Raw genomic sequence first — 20,992 nt, 5'->3', positions numbered from 1 at the left:
TCTCAAACCAACTGTGACGACTCTTTCTCTTCTTCGGAATCAAAAAATCGATCCTTTCGTTCGACTTGGGACCGCCTAAATCGTACGCAACAAAGTCTCTTCCTTTACCCGTCTACACGTTCGATTTTTTCCTCCGGGTCGGGTCAATGTCAAGAACGACGGGAATTGTATATATTCATCGATTCTCGTGGCCGAGTTTATTATCATCTACTGCTGGATCTCGTTTTCATTTTTGAGTCAGATTCCTTTAAAATTTTCCCACCAATTGAGAGATTCTAGGGTTTTAAGATGATTGAACATGGGAACTCAACCTTTGATTACCGGAGTATTAGAGAGGTCGCCGTAAACGCCGGCGCCGGAGCCACCGCTGGTCAGTTCGATTCTCTGTTTTCAAGTTCGTCTTTTGGTTCTTGTGGATGGCTGGTCGCTGATTGTTGGTTGATTTGGGGATTTTTCAGGGGCTATCGCGGCGACTTTCGTTTGTCCATTAGATGTGATCAAAACAAGGTTACAGGTTCTTGGTCTCCCTGAAACTCCGGCCTCTGGTCAAAGAGGTACTACTTGCTTCATAAAAACTGTGCTTAATTTGTGTAAGAATTAAGTAGTTTAATATGTAGTTGTAGATCTAATGTGATGATATCAGATTGTGTTTATGCAAATGCAAGTAGTTTTGTTTCTGTTGAAGTTGTTGCATGTTTGATCAAGGCTCTCTCTCTTGAGTTGTTGTCTATAGGTGTTAACTAGCTACATCTGTTTGTAATATATCAGGTGGTGTAATCATTACAAGTTTGAAGAATATAGTACAGAAAGAAGGTTATAGGGGAATGTATCGAGGGCTTTCACCAACCATCATAGCTCTCCTCCCTAATTGGGCTGTAAGCACCACTTTTCTCTCCCCAACTTTGTTTCTTTAAGGGAATCCTGTCATAAAAGAGATTACGTGCCCAACATTCTCCTGGAGATATGTTATGTTTGTAAACGATATTCATCTGTTTTTAGATATCTTTAGTTCTTTCCTTTAATCAATATTCTGGTACCACGCGCAGGTCTACTTCTCAGTTTATGGGAAGCTAAAGGATGTGCTGCAGTCAAATGGTTGGTTCTCATTACTTACAAATTACAAATCTTTTCGTGCTTTGTTTTTGCTTGTGCTTAACCAAAGAGTAGCAGATATGTTTTCCCAAATAATGTATACCAAGTCTTGTCATCCGGTCTTTCATCTGTTTTTGTATTTACCTGATAGATGGCAAGCTTAGTATTGGGTCAAACGTGGTAGCTGCTGCTGGTGCTGGAGCTGCTACATCTATTGCAACTAATCCGCTTTGGGTTGTTAAGACAAGATTAATGGTAACTTTTGTCTTCTTTCTTTGGTTCAGCTTAAATATACTTCACCTAATCTCTTATCTGTTTTCTCAGACACAAGGAATTAGACCGGATGTGGTACCTTACAAAAGTGTAATGTCTGCATTTAGTAGGATTTGTCATGAAGAAGGATTGAGAGGGCTGTACAGGTTAGTATCTTAAATGAAACTGGAATTTCCGTAAATGTGAACACCTTTTCCTTTCCATGCTTATGTTAAACTTTAGATATATGGGTTAAATTTTCCTGTGTTGGAACAGTGGCATTTTACCTTCTTTGGCGGGAGTAAGCCATGTCGCGATCCAGTTTCCAGCTTATGAAAAGATCAAGCAATACATGGCAAACATGGGTAAAGCATGATTCCTCCTGCAAAATATTGCTACTAATCATATGCTGTTTCCAAATCCAACTAGTTTTTGATCAGATCTATTTAAAGTTCTCAGATAATACATCAGTCGAGAATCTGAGTCCTGGGAATGTTGCTATTGCATCTTCAATCGCGAAAGTGATCGCCTCTGTTTTGACTTACCCACATGAGGTCTGTCTTCTTCCTCTCTCTCGTGTTCTCTTTACCTCACTCTTAAGCTCATAACTAACTGACCCAACTCTTAAATGGGTTTATGTTACATCCACAGGTAATTAGGGCCAAGCTTCAAGAACAAGGGCAAATGAAAAACGCTGAGACTAAGTATTCGGGAGTCATTGATTGCATCACGAAGGTGTTTAGAAGCGAAGGGATTCCTGGGTTGTACCGTGGATGTGCCACTAATCTCTTGAGGACAACTCCATCAGCAGTTATTACATTTACAACCTATGAGATGATGCTTAGATTTTTCCGACAAGTTATGCCACCAGAGACTAATAAATCAGAAGATCACAGGAGAGATGAAGAAAGAAAGAGTTTAGTTAGTCGACGAGGAGAAGAAGAAGAGAAAGATTTGGGTTTGAGAGAATCACAAACTCAATCTAATAAGATCAGCACTCCCCCTATCCCTCTTGGAAGCAAATAAAGTTTATAAGACTCAAGCCATGCTTCATAGGTTTTCTTTTATTCAATGCCATGCATGTTCCAGTTACGTAATTTTTTCCCTTGCGGTGATCGAGTTGTAACCTTTTCTCGTCATTCTAACAAATGTGTAAACTATCAATAAACTACTTTTTTGGCCCTTTTGATGATCAGCGAGTCATTGAAGATCATATTCGTTGTGGTATTCTAAGAGTTATAGTTGAGATCTCTATGTGCAAATTTGCAGGTTGTGGGGTTTATAGAAAGCGATTTTGGAATGTCAAAGTAGATGCTTTGGATGGAATTTTGTTGGCACTACAGATGTTAGAGGCTACTGTAACTATGAAAAGGAAGAGGATTTCTTTCCTTTTTCTTTCTTGAAATCGGCGTTTCATTTACCACAAGGTAATTGGATCTTCTTCCCCAGGTTATATAAGCTTTTAGCACTTTGAAGGAACAACTATCACTGAGAAAAGACATGTGTTTCTGGTTAGAGAGATTTTTCTTGGATGCCTTAGGAATCTTGCCTTTTATATAGATAATTTTATCCAAATTAGTTTCTGGTATCAGATCCAGTGATTAACAAGGTAGATAGGCCTGGAATCAGTAGATAGATAGCACTGAGATCGTAACGGAGCTGTGGATGCGAGTCAAGTTAACTCTTACTGTCAATTTTTTTTCTCTTTTTATAAATACCTTTTGAGTCAATATTACATACACTAGACAAAATTAGACATAGAAAATTGGTGATTGGTAGTGCAAGTTATGTCACTATGTACATTCTCTCGGTGCCTCAGCTTACATCGTTCCATTGAAACAAATGAGAAAGAAACCAATACCTGGTGGATCCTAGAATTCGTAGGCGCTCGTATTCGGTGTGGTTGATTTACTTGTCCATTGGTCAGTCACAGAGATTGGTGAACGTGGGAATTTCATATTTTTTAATAGTGCAGCCTCACCCCAATCTGGTGGCGAAGGGTGCAGAGTTATTGTCTCCTCCCTGTGATCGTTGGTATGACATTTTTGCTCCTCATTCTGGATTCCTTTTAGCTCTTGCACAACTTGTTCCATTGTGGGTCTCATTGTACTGTCTTGCTGCAAGCACTGAAAAGCCAACTCTGCCACCATTGTAGTCATTTTTCTAACTCCTTCATTTGTTGCATATCCAAGATTCTGATCAATTAGCTCGTGGGTCGCGTGGTTCTGTATCTTGTTTGTAGCTAAGCTTGATAGATTGATCTCACTCTTGCACCTGCTTATATCAACAGCAGCCTTCGACGATATCAGCTCGACAAGCACCACTCCAAAGCTATACACGTCACTTTTATCAGTTAGATGATAACACCGATGATACTCAGGATCCACATATCCCGGAGTACCCTGAGGAGCAGTTGAAACATGTGTTACATCACTCGGTAACAACCTGGATAGCCCAAAATCCGCGACTTTAACTCCGAAATTCCCGTCGAGGAGAATGTTTGTAGTCTTGACATCACGGTGTATGATATCCGAAGCGTGAAGGTAAGCCAATGCACTCGCTGTTTCTATGGCGATGTTCAGGCGCATTGACCATGTTAAATAGCCTTGGTGTGGCGTGTTTTCGCCATAGAGATGATCTGCAACTGTGCCATTTGGAATAAACTCATAGACAAGGAGAAGCTCTCGGCTACGGCGTGAAGTGCATCCGTAGAGGGAGACTAGATTCTTGTGATGGAGACGTGTGAGGATTTCTATCTCGTTCATAAATTGCTCAAGTCTTCTGTAATTGTGCTCATAGAGACGCTTCACTGCAACTTCTCGTCCATCACGCACTTTTCCTGAGATCAAAAGGGAAGAAAAGATTAGCTTAACAGAGAGATTTATACACTTTTTTAGAACCGTTAGCGCACTGATCATCTCACCATAATACACAGTGCCAAAGCCTCCATCTCCAAGTAATCTGTCTTTACTAAAGTTGTCTGTTGCTGCTTGAAGTTCTTTATAGGAGAAGATTGGTATCTTAAAGAAGACATGACTAAACTCAACGTCAGATTTTGAGTTGTCTCTAGAGAGCTCTGATCCATCTTTCCTTCTGTAATTCCTATGGATGATAGCAAAGAGTGCCACCAAGATGATTATCAAGATGACAGGACCTCCGATAGCTATGGACAATTAGAGAGGAAAATGATTCAAATTGAGTAATTCATGGAGGAGGATGAAACCAAAGGAGCAAAACAGGACATCTTTTTTTACCTAATCCTAGCCTCATCTCCTGATGGTAGTCTTTTTGTTCTGCAAGAAAGGGACAGAAATCGAACTATAGTCATATAGCCAAATGTTTTGCAAGTAGAATTGGAGAAGTAACTAAGTAATGAACATGTTTCATTGTGTTCATACCTTTGGTTCCTCCATCGCAGTGGAACTTGTCTTTGATCATCTTACATTCTCCACCGTTATTGTGGCAGCGAAAGCAGCCTCCAGGCAGTTCTATATGAAGAGAGAAGGTAGCATTTACATCAGACTGGTTCCCATTTCTTGGAGTCACCCAGCTCTCTGGAGTCTTGATAGGTGAACACCCTGAAGCATCATGACCATCTGTCAAATTGTAGTACAAGCTGCTTCCTTCTCCTCTGCAATTCGCATAGCTGAAACCATTCTTCCTACTACTGTTGTTGCATTTGTACAAAGTGGTCAAGTTGAGCCATGGCGAATCTGGAATAGAGAAGCTTGACAAGTCACTGCAGCTTCCGGTTGTCAAGCTTTGGTTAAGCCTCGGGTCGGTGATGGTTATCGTGTTGGCTTGAGAGACACTCTTGACTTTATACCATCGCCCATCTTCTACAAGCTGTATCTCTGAGACATTTGCACTGCAGTTCAGCTTGAAAAGACCGCATCGAGACGGCATAGTTGTGCTAAAGAAAGGGAACTTGAAGTCGAATTCTCCGCAGGTGAAATCGTCGCAACCTCTCCGGTAGGTACTCCTGGCTTCTGCCACAAGAAGGAAGAGGAAGAAGAAGAGCAAAACAGAGACAGTCTCCATATGTGTTCTGATTAGAAGCTTGTGTGTTTTTCGGTATCCAGATCTAAAAATATCAAGACTTTGGTTTCATTTTGAGGAGATGAGTTAGAATTCTCCTACCCTTTTGTGGTAATTCGAGTATGGTCCTTTTTTTGTGGTATTGTGACAGACAAGTTGACTTTTGTGGGGGATTCAGACAGAACTCTGCTCTAGAGGAAGAATAGTCTTATGGAGGTTTTGTTTTAATATACAAGAGAAGAGGATGAAGATTTGTACAATAGTCGTTGGTTCTTGCTGCTATATTGGAAAAAAGAAAAAAAAAACGTTTGAAGATTGGCTTTGACCGGAGGCTCTGGTGGAATTAGAATCTTTCAAATGAATAGAGAGAGATCCGTTTACCTTTGAGTCGAAGTTGCAAATGTTCAAGATTTGACCACACAAGGCTTATCTTTTGTATGTGTAATTGAGTCTTCCATTCCATTATTAAAAGCGTTAGAAACACTGAGACAGACCTTTGATTTTGTTTCATCTTGAAAAGTCTTTTGATCCACCTCTTTTTTTTTTTTTTTTTTTTTTTGTTTCTGTAAAAGTATATGTAGTTTAAATTTATTGAATAGGTAATAGACAAGTCGGCTAATTGGCAACTCGTTTGATCAAACATTCCTCTAATATTTATATCCTATTTGGCTATTTACACGAGATTAGTGATGCTTTATGTAAAACCATAATATTTAGTATTATTTTCTTGTGACCATTTGTACTATGCAGATGTTTTTGTTATCGATAGTAAATAATTTTGGAATATAAAAAAAAAAAAAAACAATAAAAGGAAATCATAATAAATGATTAGACGGATGATCATGGAATTATATTATGATTGATGAGGATGGCGATTGGCGAGTAACATGCGAAAAAGAGAATAAGATATTTATCATTCAAAGACATAGGTAATGAGACACGTTCTTTGTAAAATAAAGAGGACACGAGGGCTATTGCCAATTCATACTTGCACTAATCTAATTGGTTGTATTAAGTTAAATATATTACTGTAGTAGAATATAATTCCTCATCTTACCAAAAAAAAAAAGAATATAATTCCTCAAATATATTATATATATGATCTTTTTAAGTTTTTTATCCATGGTTGAATATCTATGTAGGCGGTTCTATGTTGGATTCATTGATGAATCTAGTCGGGTATATGTTGGAAACAATGACTTTTGTAATGGGATTTTGTGTCAAACTCTAATCTTAAAATCTACATCTAAACTAAAAAAAATCGTCACTAAGATGGTAATTAAGAGTCGAGGAAATTGCATTCATAACTGAGGCTTAAATTGAGAAGCAGTAGAAGAAAAATGTGTGTAGAATTTTCAAACTCGACGACAAATCATCGAATTAATTTCGATACTAAAGTTGTGACAAAGAAAGAAGAGAAACTCTTAGAACAACTTAGAGCAACTCCATTGGTAGTTTTTCTATGAGAAACTCATATTAAAAAAAATCAAAAACAAAAAGAAAATAATTTTTTAGTCAAAAAGTTGAGAAATTTTGAGAAACCCTCTCTCATATACATGTCACTCTTAGATTGATTAAACAATTTCTTTAAAAATCAATTACTTTATGATTTATAATATCAATTAAACAGTTTATAGATTATTATTTTTTATTTTTTTTTTTCTACAATTCATAAAATAAAAATATCTATATATCAAGCTCCATTATACAAAAGTTTAAACTTTATATTAATATTATTTTTAATTGATATTAGTTGAGGTTAATATAAATATAAATTAATATTTTTAGTTAATAAAATACTGTAATATTAGAAAATAAATCTTAGATAAATAATTTGATATTTTGTCAACATTTTGATATTTTGATAAAGAATGTGTTTTTTTTTGTCATTATTTACAAAATGTCTAATGTAATTAAAATCTATTTGATAAAATGATGTGTAATTTTAATCATATTGTTTTACAAAATGTTTATTATAATTAAATGATATGTTTAAAATTGAATATAAACTTTTATTAAAATGTTAATTTTATGTAGATGAGATACTCATAGAATATTTCACTAATGGAGGTAACATTGTAGTATGAGTTTTTCCAAATAAAATATTTAAAAAAATACTACTAGTATTATATGGTTGAGATACCCAATGAGTATCTCATTCTCACCCATGAAGATGCTCTTAGTCTTAATCCAACCGTAAATGTGATTACAACGCACCCCCACATGTCGATTTCATGATTGGTCATAAGTCAATTTTGGGATGTTGAATTTGGAGGCTCCTTTCAAAAACTCAATTCCCAACTACTCTCTTTTTCATTCTTTTGGGAAAAAATATTAATTTCCTATGAGATCATCAATATTAATTTGGCTCGTTTATCATTTCCTAATCCAATTACTAAAACCATTTAACTAATAGAAAAACAAAATTCTAAAGGTAGCACAAACGGTTTGAGGGATTGGACCAAAAAAATTTGAAGGAAGCGCTTATCGGGAAGCTTGTGACACCCACTTGGTTTGAAAGATGAGATGATACGGACGGTCTGGTATTGGACTTCCCTTTTCAACTTCAGGGCTTTAGCGTTCCGGATTCAAATCCTTTTTTGGTTAATACTATCAAACATCTCCATCCATTATAAAACCTATTTGAGTTTCTTAACAATGTTTTTTTTGAAAAAAAAACAATATTTTTATTGATATTTGATATAGTTTAGTTATATACTTACTGTATATAATCAAATTTTAATGTTTTTTTTTTAATGTAATGTTAAATTAAATTCAAAAAGAAATTAACGTTTTTACATCAAGTGCCACTTTTGGTTGAAAGAAGAAAATCAAACTTATTTAAGCATGTAAATTGATATGGTTAAGTTCTTGATTGAACTCAAACTTGGAGGGCTTTTTCGTAGCGGCGATCTCCACTTGCTTTGATCATTGAAATTTGATTCCTAACTTGCTTGTCGATCCATTTTAATGTTATCACTACGTCATTTTACCAAAAAAAAAAAAAGTATCACTACGTTCTCACTCATTCATCGAAGAAGACTAAGGATTCGCCCACCACAAAATATGACAAGATTGCCGAGATCATCTCCCATCAAGCATCACTACTAGAGTTATTTACATCTCGAGCCGAGGAGATTTCCAGTTAGTTGCAAACGCCATCAAACCTATGATCGTAAACGAGATGAACGATAAGCTTGTTACCACCACGAGCAAGGAGGAGTCCTCTTTCATCCATGCAGGAAAAAAAGTTCCGGGCCTATGGGTTTTTTGACCCATAAACTTGACGAGAACAACAAGTGAAGCCCGTTTTGACTAAAAGTCCAGAGACCAACGAAAGTGGTGGATTAATAGCCTATCAGACTTGCAATGTATACTATATGATCATTACAATTTATAAAGATCCAATGACCAAAAGGTCCAAAACCAAAATAACACGTTTTGTTCCGTTGATTTGAAAGTCAAATCTCTTGCTTCCATAACTTTCGCATATTGTATCTCCAACCAAAAATAACACGTTTCCAGCTATTTTTCTTTTCCGTAGGTAATACGTTTCCATATTCCAAGTTGATGAACCAAAAAAAAAAAGTTATCATATATTTTCGAGTCTACTAAAAAAAAAAGGTTAACATGAAATCCAAAATACACGACAACAGGAGTTTGAATTTCTTTATTTAAAAGAACAAAATAAGAGATTTATTTCATTTCTTTTTTGCCAAAAAAATAAAAACTAAATTGAAAAAATACAAGACAGACAAATTATTTACAAAAAAAAAAAAAAATGTTGAACAAATTATTTACAAGACAGACAAATTGGGCCAATCATTTATCATCAATACATCTTCCAAACGGAACCGTCAGCTCATCAATGACGGCGTCGGCGTCGGCGTCTTCTCACCATTCCCTCAACCTCTGATTCCGTCAGTTCTGTCAACGCACCGTTAACCATCCTCATGTCTCCCACAGTAATCTCTCCTCCGACGTCATCACCGACGTAGATCTTGTCCACGTCACCGACGTCAACCCTAATGATCTTCCCAAGCAACCGCCCCGGCTGCTTCCATTCCGCGAGCAACGCGGGGACCCCAAAACCGACGCGTGCATCCCACGCACTCACTTCCAGGCCGTCGGATCCTTTCTTCTCCGCCGCTAATAAAACCGTCGACGACAACAACGAGTAAGAGCCGCATTTGCTCAAAAAAGAAGCCACCGCGTTATGGTGACTTCCTTCTCCGTTGAAATCAAGATTGTCCCAAAGCTTCACGACTCCGCTCGAGCCTAAATCTAACAAGTCTCCGAAGCTACCACTGCACCGCCGCAACCAGGGGACATTACCATTTATAGCCTTATCATCATCATCATGGAAATAACTAAATCTTTTAACGCGTAAATCTCCATTGACCGATTCATCTTCTTTGTCATCGTCATCATCTTCGTCTGAAGAGTCTGACGCAAAAGACCAATCGGAATCGCTGTCGTAATTACACAAAAGAGTTGGGGAAGGTAGAGACACGTTTACGTTTCTTAATCTAAAGACTAAAGCCTTGATTCTTGTAGTTAACGATGTAAATGAAGCAAAAAATGCAAGTAGCAATAAAGCGCCCCATTTCCAGAAACTATAAGCTTGATGTAACTTTCCGACGCCGGAGACGGCCAAAGCTCGAGATAAATACGACGGGTCGTTTATCGAGTTTATCCCCACGTCAAAATCGCTTATTCTGTTTATTATCGGGACCTCCATGACAGAAACTTAGTATTTTTCTTAGGCAGAAAATGTTTTTTTTGTTGCTATATTTGGTAAGGAAGAAAAGTAAGGGGAGAAAAAGAGAGGAGATTTTGGTTTATGGTCTCATTATGAGTATATAAAGAAAAAAAAGATACGGAAGAGAGATGATGTGGTGGATAATTTTAAGACACGTTGGAGAAAGGCGGCAGAGGAGGCTTTCAAAGAAACTTCAGAGCCAGGAGGATAAGGCAAAAAGGTGAATGAGTCAGCCTCTGCAACATGACCACAGTTACAAGTTACTTTTGTTTTTTCGTTTTTGTTTTTGTTTTGAGATCCACAGTGTATAGTTACTATTGTTACGTTTAACCAACCATTCCGTGACGGTTATATTTTTTTTCTAACCATAGTCTTTATAGTAACATTTGTCCTATACATGCCACACAATCATTCCATACAATCCCTAACCGTATACAAGCTATACAATCATTACATCGACCTAAACATTTGTTTTATCATTAAATAACTTGGAGATGAATATCCTATAATATAAATTAAATAATTTTTCTCATGGGAAAAATTAGATTTCCATCTTACATCGCCTAGTCCTTGGTGACTCATAAAATTCCTTTAACAAAGAGAAATTGGTTATTGATATGCAGTTGGTTTTCTGTTGTACGTACTCTTGTTTTTAGAGGCTGCCGATTGTTTTGTTGTCCTCTTGATTTAAATCAAACTTCTAGTTTTTTTTTTTTTTGACAAAGAACTTCTAGTTTTTATTGCTATGCCTTTAAGAATTCTAGTTTTTATGTACCCTATTCTTTAATTGGTTAAATAATACTACTAGACAGCAAAAATAAAAAAGATAGAATTACCAAAGTTATGATTTAGCTTTAATTTAATTTTAAATTTTATTATTATTCGTTTCATAAATAACAAATTTAAAAAGTAGAAAATAAAATGAAAGCAAGCAAAATATTAACTTTTGGATATTAAACATTTAATATACACTATCTGGGATATCTATATGAGTCCCACACTTCCACTCTCGTTTTCACCTGTGAGTTTCACGCGTGCTTTTTACTGGCTACGGCTATGCTCGTACCGTGTTCCGCGGAGCAGCGTATTACTTTCACTATCTTCGTTTTCCTTTTCCATCGACGATCGCCAACCTCCGCATTGATTCCCTCTACTCCGATTCAATGTCGCTGCTAAACCAACTCTTCAACCGTGGCATCTTTGGTGCCAAATGGTTTCTTCTTCTTCTTCTTCTTTTTCTTATACGTTGACTCTTTTAGGATCCGGGTTTTGATTTGAAGCTAGGGTTCTTCAATAAAGTTGTTAATTTGATGCCATCGATTACTCGTTTGCTTCAATTTGAATTAGAGTTTATTATGTTCTTGATTGTCCAAAAAAAACTGAGAAATTTAAGTAAAATTTGGCAGCAAGACAAGCTTGAATTTGGCGATTGCTCGAATGAAATTGCTGCAAAACAAGAGAGATATGCAGCTTAAACATATGAAGAAGGAGATAGCTCAGTTCCTGCAAGCTGGACAAGAACCCATTGCTCGAATTCGGGTCTTTCCCTTTCTTTTTTTTTAAAACTATTTTTATGATCCCATTCTGATTTGTGTTTGTTAATTCTTACAATGAACATCAAGTTCTTATATTCTTGTCTGAGATTTAGGTGGAGCATGTGATCAGAGAAATGAATTTATGGGCAGCTTATGAGATACTGGAGCTATTCTGCGAGTTTGTACTTGCTCGTGTTCCTATTCTTGAAAGTGAAAAGTGAGTCTTTGAGTTTCATTTGTGATCAAAGGATAGAGAGTGGAATGATCCATCATAATATGTTTCTTTGGATTTGCAATCGTATAGGGAATGCCCTAGAGAGTTGAGAGAGGCTATTGCTAGCATTATCTTTGCTGCTCCAAGGTGCTCTGAAGTGCCTGATCTTCTTCAAATTAAGAATCTCTTTGGTACAAAATATGGAAAAGAATTTATCATGGTTGCTTCTGAGCTTCGTCCCGATTCTGGTGTCAATCGTACTGTTAGTATATACTTTTCTTTTTGATGTTTTATATACTTTTCAAGAGAAATGCATTTTTGAATGAAGGTGCTTATAACTTGTTGGATTGTTCTGCTTTCTTGGCCAGATCATTGAAAAGCTTTCTCCTACTAGTCCATCTGGAGAGGCAAGGCTCAAGATGTTAAAGGATATTGCGCAGGAGTACAGTTTGAAATGGGATTCTTCTGCCACGGAAGCTGAGTTCATGAAGAGCCATGAAGACCTACTGGTACCATTCTCTGAACCCTCTTTTATAAATTTAAAAAGGGAAAGCTAGTCGGTCACATTCTTCGGTCCCCTAAATTAGATGTGAACTATTATACAACTTCGCTATGTCACAAGGAATAAATGTGGTTTCTCTAAATGGAAAGAACATAACATTGAATTGGAAACCACAACTCTAAATTTAAGAACTACTTGTAGGAATGTGCTGCCCAACATTTCTGTATGCGTCCACGGATTCTTACTTTTTCTGGTAGATATCCAATAGGCCAAAAGGAACGATAAATATATGTCTGCATAGCAATAATTGATGATTTTCCGACGCCTGGCTGTTACTGTACACAAATGACGAGTTTTGGTTCAATATAGCTTCTTCTCTCTCATGGACTTGAATGATTTTGCAAAGGTTTTGGAAACGTTTTATATCAAATGAAATCCGTTTATAAAGTTACTAGTTTGGTTCCATTGTCATTTGTAGGGTGGAGCTAAGCAAATACATCGCCAAGATGGTATCTCTGAATCTCGACCGTCCCAGCAAGGCTACAGTCAGTCTTCAGTTTCTAGGGAGGCTGAAAGTCTGCCTGCAGAGGCCACACAGAGATTCCAAAAGCTTCAAGCTCAAAACCCAGTGAGCAAAAACATGCCATCATCTAAGCTGACTTCAGCTTCTCAAGCTCCTCCTGATACTAGACAGGATCAGACTGATGTAATGGAGAGAGCTCGAGCTGCTCTAGCTAGCGCTGATCGTGCAGCAGCAGCTGCTCGTGCTGCTGCGCAACTAGTGAATGTCTCTTATGGGGCTCCTACACCCACAGTAGCAGCAGAAGGGAAGTCCTTAAACTTAACGTAGTTGCCACGTCATCATTTGTGAATAAAAGCAACTGTATTTGCTTCATACACAGAAAGAAGGATAAGATGTTTTCTTTGATACATAGGTTTGGTAAAATGAGTATGCTGAAGGAGTATTGGTAGATTATGCTCAAGTGTTGTGACCTTAGGTTGATTCAAAAGTCAATGATATTGAATGTGACATACAGATGTAACATTTTAATTTGCTACTTTTACAAAATCTATGCAAAACAAATAAACAACATTATCAATTTAAAACGCTCATTTATTATCTTTAGCCTCCCGAAGCATCGAAAGCATCTCTCTCATTATATATGATAAGTCTCACTAGTCTCTATTCACAGCAAAACCTTAAAAGATGACGAGGAGTCACTACAGAAGAAACACCAGCCCTGTTGTTTATCTCTTGTTTTGTCTCATTGTCGCATCTGCGTCTGCAAGCTCCTTCATAAGACAATTCACTGATGGCTTCAATACAAATCTGCAGCGTATGTTATCTTATTTGCTCTTAGATCTAATCCAATATTCAAGAAGATCCATTTATGTCTTCTAGATTCTGTTTTAGGACTTGTGTATTCAACATGGTTAGTTACCATTCCTCTGTATTTTTTTTTGCTTTCAAATGCTCTGTTTCAAAACAGAAGAAAATGGAGTAGGACCAATGCCAAACCAGGACAAAGGGAACTATTTACATAACAATGAAGAGATCTCATCACGTGATTATAAAGTCTCAGCTTCAAATGTAGTGAAAGGTCTGAGAGATCATCCTCCATCCTCTTACTCTCTCAAGATGGAGTCTTTCAACACGCTCCTTAAGTCAACCTTCACAGAGAAATACGAATCTCGTCCTTTCTCAGTTGGTGGATACAACTGGTACGTTGGTGGTAATCTGATTTTTATTTGCTCGAATCGAATCTTTAATTCATACTACTACAAATCTTTGAATGGATCTGAAAATACAATATTTAAACAGGACACTTGTTGTGTACCCCAACGGGAACAAGAAAGACAGTGGTTCAGGGTACCTTTCGCTATACGTAGCCATAGACAACTCGACCCTCGTCGCTGCACATCAAGAGGTTTATGCGGATCTAAGGTTTTACATCTTCAACAAGAACGAGAGGAAGTACTTCACCATCCAAGGTTCTTGCTCATTTTTTTCAATCCAAAAAATGTGATCTATATGCATAATACTAACATCTATCTATCAATTTATCTTTGCTAAAATTTGCAGATACCGATGTATGGAAATTTAATGTCTTCAAAACGATGTGGGGATTCTCTCAGGTCCTCTCTATTGATACATTCAAAGACCCGAAAAACGGATACCTTTACGATGGAGATCATTGCGAGTTTGGTGTTGACGTGACCATTCCTTCTCTCTATAAAATATCTGAACTTTTCACTGTCACTGAGAATTTCCATAACCCGAGATTCACCTGGAGCATTCGGGGATTCTCTATGCTTCTCAAAGATTCTTACCTATCAGATGTATTTTCAATCGGCGGAAGAAATTGGTGAGTCCAGAATATTTCAAAATAATTAAGACTTTTAGAGCAGTGGTAGTAGTAACAAGTACTTCATATGCTGATCAGGAATATACAAGTGTATCCAAATGGTGATGCCGCAGTAGAGGGAAAAGCCTTGTCGATGTTTCTTAACCTTGATGCAAACGAGAAATTCAGTCCCTATGAGAAGATTTATGTTCGAGCCAAGCTTCGAATTCTCAACCAACTCCAATTCAATAACGTCGAAAAGCAACGTAAACAGATGATACATATCTACCTATATATATATATATATATATGGACATATTCGTCTTGACTGACCATGAGTGCTTTCTGGTGAACTTTTGTTTTTGGCAGTTGATGTTTGGTATAATGGTCCGGGATATTCAGGATTTTCTGGTTGGGGTTATAATGACTTTATCTCACTCTCAGATCTCAAAGATTCATCAAAGGGTTTCGTTGTGAATGATGTGTTGATGGCTCAAGTCGAAATGGAAGCCATTTCTTCAACCAAGTACTTCCCTAATTAGATTTTTCTAACCAAGGAATTTCCCACATGTTCGCTTTTATATCAACCACTTCATAATATGAATAGGTATGTGTTTGTGTTTTAAATAATAAAGTGAGTGTTTTTTCTTTTATGGAAACATCATTCAAAAATTATCGCTTTTCTTGAAAGCACAACTCTTTTTCTTTTAGCATAATATGGAAAGTGACGCCAGTTATTCATGACCTATCTTCTATACATTTAAAGAGAGTTTTTTGTGTTGATATGTTAAGCCCACATTTATTCTCATTTTTTTTATTTTTCATTCATCTAATTATACTATCCATTTTGCCGAACACTTTTAATTCCATTTACTATTTATTATTATTAACTAAATTTATCAAAATTAAATATTTCGAATTTTTGAAAAATTATTGGGGTTTTTGCAAAAATGCCACTTTTTCAATGCCACTTTTCAAAAATACCCCTTTTTAAAAACCTTATAAAAAATGCTCTTAAAAATATAAAATTTACCCAAATATGTATGTAATATTATTAAAACATACACAAACTACATTTCTATGTATCTAAAATCTTATAAATATTTTATAAATACCTTATAAATGCATTTTAAATACCTTTGAAAACCTTTAAAATATCTTGTAAAACCTTTGAAAAACCTTAAAAATCCTTTAAAATAACTTGTAAAACCTTTAAAAACACCTTATAAAACCTTATAAATACTTGGATCGAGTCTTCAAGTAGTAGTTACAATCCATAAGTACATTATAAACCTAATAGGGCATTTTTGAAAATGGACATCTAAAAGAGGCATTTTTTAAAAGGGGCACACCAAAAGGGGTATTTTTAACAATTTCCCAAAATTTAACATCTATATAAATATTTTATTAATCTTAAATACATTCTAATTAAAAATTTAAACAATATAAATATATAGTATATTTATTTTAACACCAACAAATTCTTTCATAGATTATAAAATTTAAATTGAAACCGCAAATCTACAAACCTAAATTTATTAATGACATAGTCAATGCAACTTTATTTGTATAATATAAATAAATATTTTAAATTTAGACTAAAATGTTGTGTTATTGCATGATATTTATATAGCAATTTTTAATTTAAAATATTTTAGCACCTCAAGACTAAATATAAAAACGTTGAGTTTTTTTTTTTTAAATATGGTATGTCATAAATTTAAATAGCATAAGATTTACTTGTGGATTCTTATCTAGTCTTATTATATAAAGTATGGTTTTCAAAGTTAATAACTCATAGGATTGTGACACGTGGCAAATCTATCGATCTTAGATTTTGACACGTGTAAAACAAAATTTCCTTTTTAAAATAATAAAAAAGATAATTGTAAGTAATTATAAATTTAAATAATTTTAAAAATGTAAAATATAATTATAAAGATAATTGTAAATAATGAATATTCCTATAAACAATTTAAAAAATATCAAAAGATAATAATAAGAAAATCATACGTTTTTTATAATTAGAAATATATATTTCAATTAAACAAGAAAAAAAAATCATGCAAATTTATTAAAAAGGAAACATATGTTATTATAAAACTAATATGTTCTATTTTTTAGTAATTAATAGTATATGAACCGTATCAGTCAAAGATTTTATCAATGTATCATGATTTAATTTAAAATTTGATATTATTTATCTCAAATTTCTTTCCAATTAGAAATATATGATGATTTATTTAAACTAATCCTCATATTATTTATTTGAGTTTATTTTTTCAATTAGAAATATGAGAGATCAATTTTTTTTCCTTTATGTAATATTTTTTTTACTTAACTGTGTTTTTTGTTTGTCCTCAATTATGATTGTAGTATTCTTAGATTGTTTATTTCAATTTCTCTTTTCATATTTAAATTATCAAAGATTCATATATCATCGTTTTATAATTTTTTATTTTTAGTTTAATTATTGTATCTTTAAATTATTTATTTTGGTTTCTACGTTCAGTTTAAATTATATAAGATTTATAATATATCATAATTCTAATAATTTTAGATAGCGACAGTGTCATGATTTAAATTACAAATTTACATTATTTATATCAATTTTATTTTCTAATTAGAAATATATGATGATTTTAAGTAAAGTTTTATATTGTTTATTTGAAATTCTTGAATATGTAAGAACTTATATGCTTCTTCTTTGAATTTAATTATACTATTTCAAAATTGTTTATTTAAATTTCTATGTTCATATTTGAATTATATAAGATTCATATATCATCGTGCTTATAATTTTTTGAATTTATTAATTTTTATTGATGGAACATAAAGTCATTGCAATCGAGTATATAGGAATCGAACCCGCAACGTTAGCTTGGAAGGCTAAGGGATTTAGACGATTTATCATATTTATATTTTTAATGAGTCTAATTAAAAACCACTTTGTTTTCATTCGCTAACTTTATATAGTATATCATGAGTTATTGCTATGTGATATATCTTTCATTCGAAATAATTTTGAATTAATAATTTTAGTGGTTAAAGAAACAATGCAACAATGAAAATATAAATATTTTTTCTTTTTGTAAAACAATTCTACTTACAACGTTGTTAATTCATCTTTTGTTAAATTTGATTTTAGTTTTTTTAAAAAAAATTAAACCCGTCCATCGGACGGGTCCTTATCTAGTTTATAGTAATAGACCGTATGTAGTATTATCATGCATGCATAATATAAACATATAAAAGACTAATTAAAAGTGATGATTGATGTAAAAAAAATTTGTTTGATTACAATTTGCGTCATTCATCTTATTCCTCTAATAACTATTATTACCCCTTTCAGTTTTATTCCATCAATTTTTAATCAAACATATAATAAAACATATCAGTACAAAAGATTTTGATTTCGATACCAGCCTGTTAGATGACATACATCCTAACTCGAAAGTGTCGAAATTCGTATTCAGAACAATGTTGAAAACATGCTTTCACGTTCTTGCATCTCTACCATCCCACAACCAAATTTTGCAACAAAACTTGTCGCTTCTGAGATCCTTCGACATATCGTAAATGGAAACTTCGCTTTGAAATTCCCCGACGCTAACATTTTCAGTCTTTTCTGGAGATAGATCTGTTAAAAGTACTACACTATTGCCAAGATTAAGAGACAACAATGCCTTCATCTTTCCCATCTATCCAAGACAATAAAATATCTCTCCTATAAATAGATTTGTACATGAAACCTTTGAAAAAAGATCCAGAAGTGTAGAGAGGCTTCTTCTACTTTGCTCCATGTACCATTGGCAGCCAAGTCCACAACATAAGCTTCCAATCTTCCCTGATTTTCAAAAATCCCTTCCACGATTGTGTGGTTGTCATAAATTCTGATACTTATTTGAATCATGCATTATATGATTTAGTTTTCGTAACAGACTGTAACAAATTGGTAAAGATGATGTTTACATTGTCAACATTTCATAGTTCGATATTAAAAATTGATAGCTTGACTATAAAGGTACCTTGAAATTTTTTAAACAGTCACGGGATCGAGTGATAATAGATAAGAGTAAAAATATTATAAGCTGGTTCGAATCTATAGAGATGTATAGGCTTGGTCCGAAACTTTTTTATTTAAAAAAAAAATTACATTAGTGGATTGGTATGTTTAGTTTATCAAGACACATTAAAAAATTTGTGAGGAGCAATGAGTTATCTTATTTCTATTCCCGTTCTCTCATTTTGAAAACTTCAAAGTCAAAAGTAGATAGTTTAGCAAGGAATACTCGATTTTGCTCGTATGACATTATTTGTGTAGAGGTATTTATGTAGACTACCTCTCATTTGAGTTTATGAATCGTTTTAATTAATTACTAACAGTTAACAAAATACAAAAATTACCTTAACTGTTTTATTATTAGCACGTTAAATATTAATCTATATTTTTTTATACCAAATGAATATATATATATATATATATATATATATATATATATATATTCAATAAGATAACACGTTAAATTTCATCCAGTATATATTAAAATCGAAACAAAAAAATTGTCCCGTTAACCTATTCAACAGTATTATTTATCACATCATTGTTATATACTTAATCTCAATATATTATACATACATTTTGTATTCTTGGACCAATTCAGACTTGCATCACGCAAGCCCTGTTATTTCTTCACCGGCCAATCGGCCATAGTATATAAACGTCCTTAAATGGAAATATTTATGTATTCGTTTTTATATATATAAAAGAAACATTTATGTATTCCAAAACAAAGTGAAGAAAGAAAATAAAGAATAATATTTTATTTTATTTATTTATTTTTATTTTATTTTTGTTCATCAGAAACTAACGTCATGGTCGTGTGCGTGTGACTGTGGTAGAGAAAGGTCCACTTACGACTTGCCCCTTCGCGGACACACAATCTCAACTCGTCCTTTACAAATTACAATTTTATTTTATTTTGCCAAAACCAAACTACACTTTTGTCTCTTTCTCATGTACGTTTGGTCTATTTCTGGTCCAGGTGGGAATTTCCCACTATTACCACTAGTTTAATATCCATTCCCACTTTCTAAAGCACTCAAACGAATCTCTTTTTCTTTATTAAGTAACAACAGAAGAAAAAATAAATTGGAAAAATCAAACAATTAGTACGTGTGGATATTTCAATATCTTCTGGGCGGCATTTTGATTATTTCAACACATTAAAAAGAAAAAACTCGAGACTTATTATTCTGGTGAACCACTCTCACCAAAGATATTTTGTAGCAAAAAAGGTTAATGGAGGACACGTAGGGCCAAAGGAACAGACAGATGGTGTGTGATTAAGCAACTGCATTCTCTCTCTCTTCCATGTCCTAAACCTATGTCTCCATACATACACATTCTCTTCAAAACTCATTTCTTCTTCCGATCCCCCCTTCTTTAAATAGCGTCTCTCTCCCTTCACTCATAAATACATTGATCATATATATGAAGAAGGAGAGGAAGAGACAAGTACCGGAGGAGAAGGAGGAGGAGAGGGAGATGGAGGTGGAGGTGGTTGTGGTGGATGCATTGGCTGCAGCAGCAACGGTGGCTGCGGCTGCAGCGGTGGAGGAGGAGGAGGAATTGTGGGGGATGAGGCTTAAGGCGGGAGATGATGTGGTCGACGAGCTGATGACGTGGAGCACCGTTTGGTTGCCTTCATGTTGGGACGTGGAGTTCGTTGAGAAAAACTATGGGGTTCTGTATAATGATGTTGTGTGGGACGATGATCTTTGGAATTTGAACCCTTCCACTCAGGATAACATAAGACAAAGCTGAAGTTGGGGAGATTTTTAACGTTTTTCTATCGGTTCGGTTTTATAGGATATTTTGGTTAATAGTATGAACCATATTGCAGTCAAAATATTTTGTTTTGATTTGGCACGGTTTCATTTCAAGTTTTATTAGTCTTTATATCATGATTTTTTCTTCGAAAAGCATCCCTAAATTGAGGATTTTTTCTTCTTTTAAAAAATCAATTTGGTTTTGACTTTTTCTTTTTCTTGGTTTAGTATAAATTTTGGGGTTTCTCCGGTTAAAAATAAAACTCAATAAACCGAACTAAGTTTGTTTATGGTGTATGGATCCTTTTCTTTCCTTCTTTTTCTTCTTAATCGGTTGTAAACTCAACATGAACTTATCTTTGCCAGAGATGAATTTTGGTTAGGTTGGCTCTTAGAAAACGAGCAAAACCTTTATAAACT

General features: G+C 34.5%; 6 protein-coding genes across 7 annotated transcripts; 4 read left to right on the top strand and 2 right to left on the bottom strand.

Annotated features, from left to right (window-relative positions):
* Positions 1–33: 33 nt before the first annotated feature.
* Positions 34–2,557, top strand: LOC9326755 (nicotinamide adenine dinucleotide transporter 2, mitochondrial). The gene is made up of 9 exons (XM_021010923.1): positions 34–370; positions 459–554; positions 769–875; positions 1,047–1,095; positions 1,244–1,347; positions 1,417–1,511; positions 1,621–1,709; positions 1,804–1,898; positions 1,996–2,557. Exons 1-9 carry the CDS (start codon positions 289–291, stop codon positions 2,368–2,370), a joined length of 1,092 nt encoding a protein of 363 aa, XP_020866582.1. The 5' UTR covers positions 34–288; the 3' UTR covers positions 2,371–2,557.
* A 453-nt stretch (positions 2,558–3,010) lies between these two features.
* LOC9326754 (LEAF RUST 10 DISEASE-RESISTANCE LOCUS RECEPTOR-LIKE PROTEIN KINASE-like 1.1) lies at positions 3,011–5,912 on the bottom strand. Its single transcript, XM_002890646.2, has 4 exons — positions 4,743–5,912; positions 4,599–4,637; positions 4,268–4,507; positions 3,011–4,183 (listed from the first exon to the last, which is right to left on the bottom strand). The coding sequence occupies exons 1-4, from the start codon at positions 5,383–5,385 to the stop codon at positions 3,216–3,218; spliced, it is 1,890 nt and encodes a 629-aa protein (XP_002890692.1). The 5' UTR covers positions 5,386–5,912; the 3' UTR covers positions 3,011–3,215.
* Positions 5,913–8,957: 3,045 nt separating this feature from the next.
* LOC9329489 lies at positions 8,958–10,566 on the bottom strand. Its single transcript, XM_002890645.2, has one exon. It carries the CDS (start codon positions 10,121–10,123, stop codon positions 9,248–9,250), a length of 876 nt encoding a protein of 291 aa, XP_002890691.1. The 5' UTR covers positions 10,124–10,566; the 3' UTR covers positions 8,958–9,247.
* A 567-nt stretch (positions 10,567–11,133) lies between these two features.
* On the top strand, positions 11,134–13,508 carry LOC9329488 (IST1 homolog). Its single transcript, XM_002893381.2, has 6 exons — positions 11,134–11,357; positions 11,551–11,683; positions 11,793–11,896; positions 11,984–12,155; positions 12,262–12,402; positions 12,874–13,508. Exons 1-6 carry the CDS (start codon positions 11,308–11,310, stop codon positions 13,243–13,245), a joined length of 972 nt encoding a protein of 323 aa, XP_002893427.1. The 5' UTR covers positions 11,134–11,307; the 3' UTR covers positions 13,246–13,508.
* Positions 13,509–13,577: 69 nt separating this feature from the next.
* LOC9329487 (probable inactive serine/threonine-protein kinase fnkC) lies at positions 13,578–15,481 on the top strand. Of its 2 annotated transcripts, none has more exons than XM_021013479.1 (6): positions 13,578–13,732; positions 13,889–14,117; positions 14,218–14,387; positions 14,479–14,761; positions 14,840–15,006; positions 15,110–15,481. In XM_021013479.1, exons 1-6 carry the CDS (start codon positions 13,603–13,605, stop codon positions 15,280–15,282), a joined length of 1,152 nt encoding a protein of 383 aa, XP_020869138.1. In that variant the 5' UTR covers positions 13,578–13,602; the 3' UTR covers positions 15,283–15,481. The 2 variants fall into 2 exon arrangements, with proteins under 2 accessions (XP_020869138.1, XP_002893426.1); XM_002893380.2 differs by having other exon boundaries at positions 13,886–14,117.
* Positions 15,482–19,622: 4,141 nt separating this feature from the next.
* Positions 19,623–20,992, top strand: LOC9329486. The gene has a single exon (XM_021010818.1). It carries the CDS (start codon positions 20,235–20,237, stop codon positions 20,565–20,567), a length of 333 nt encoding a protein of 110 aa, XP_020866477.1. The 5' UTR covers positions 19,623–20,234; the 3' UTR covers positions 20,568–20,992.

This window comes from Arabidopsis lyrata, assembly GCF_000004255.2.
Source record: "Arabidopsis lyrata subsp. lyrata unplaced genomic scaffold ARALYscaffold_1, whole genome shotgun sequence".
Taxonomy (NCBI): domain Eukaryota; kingdom Viridiplantae; phylum Streptophyta; class Magnoliopsida; order Brassicales; family Brassicaceae; genus Arabidopsis; species Arabidopsis lyrata.
This window is presented reverse-complemented; position numbering and strand designations above follow the sequence as displayed.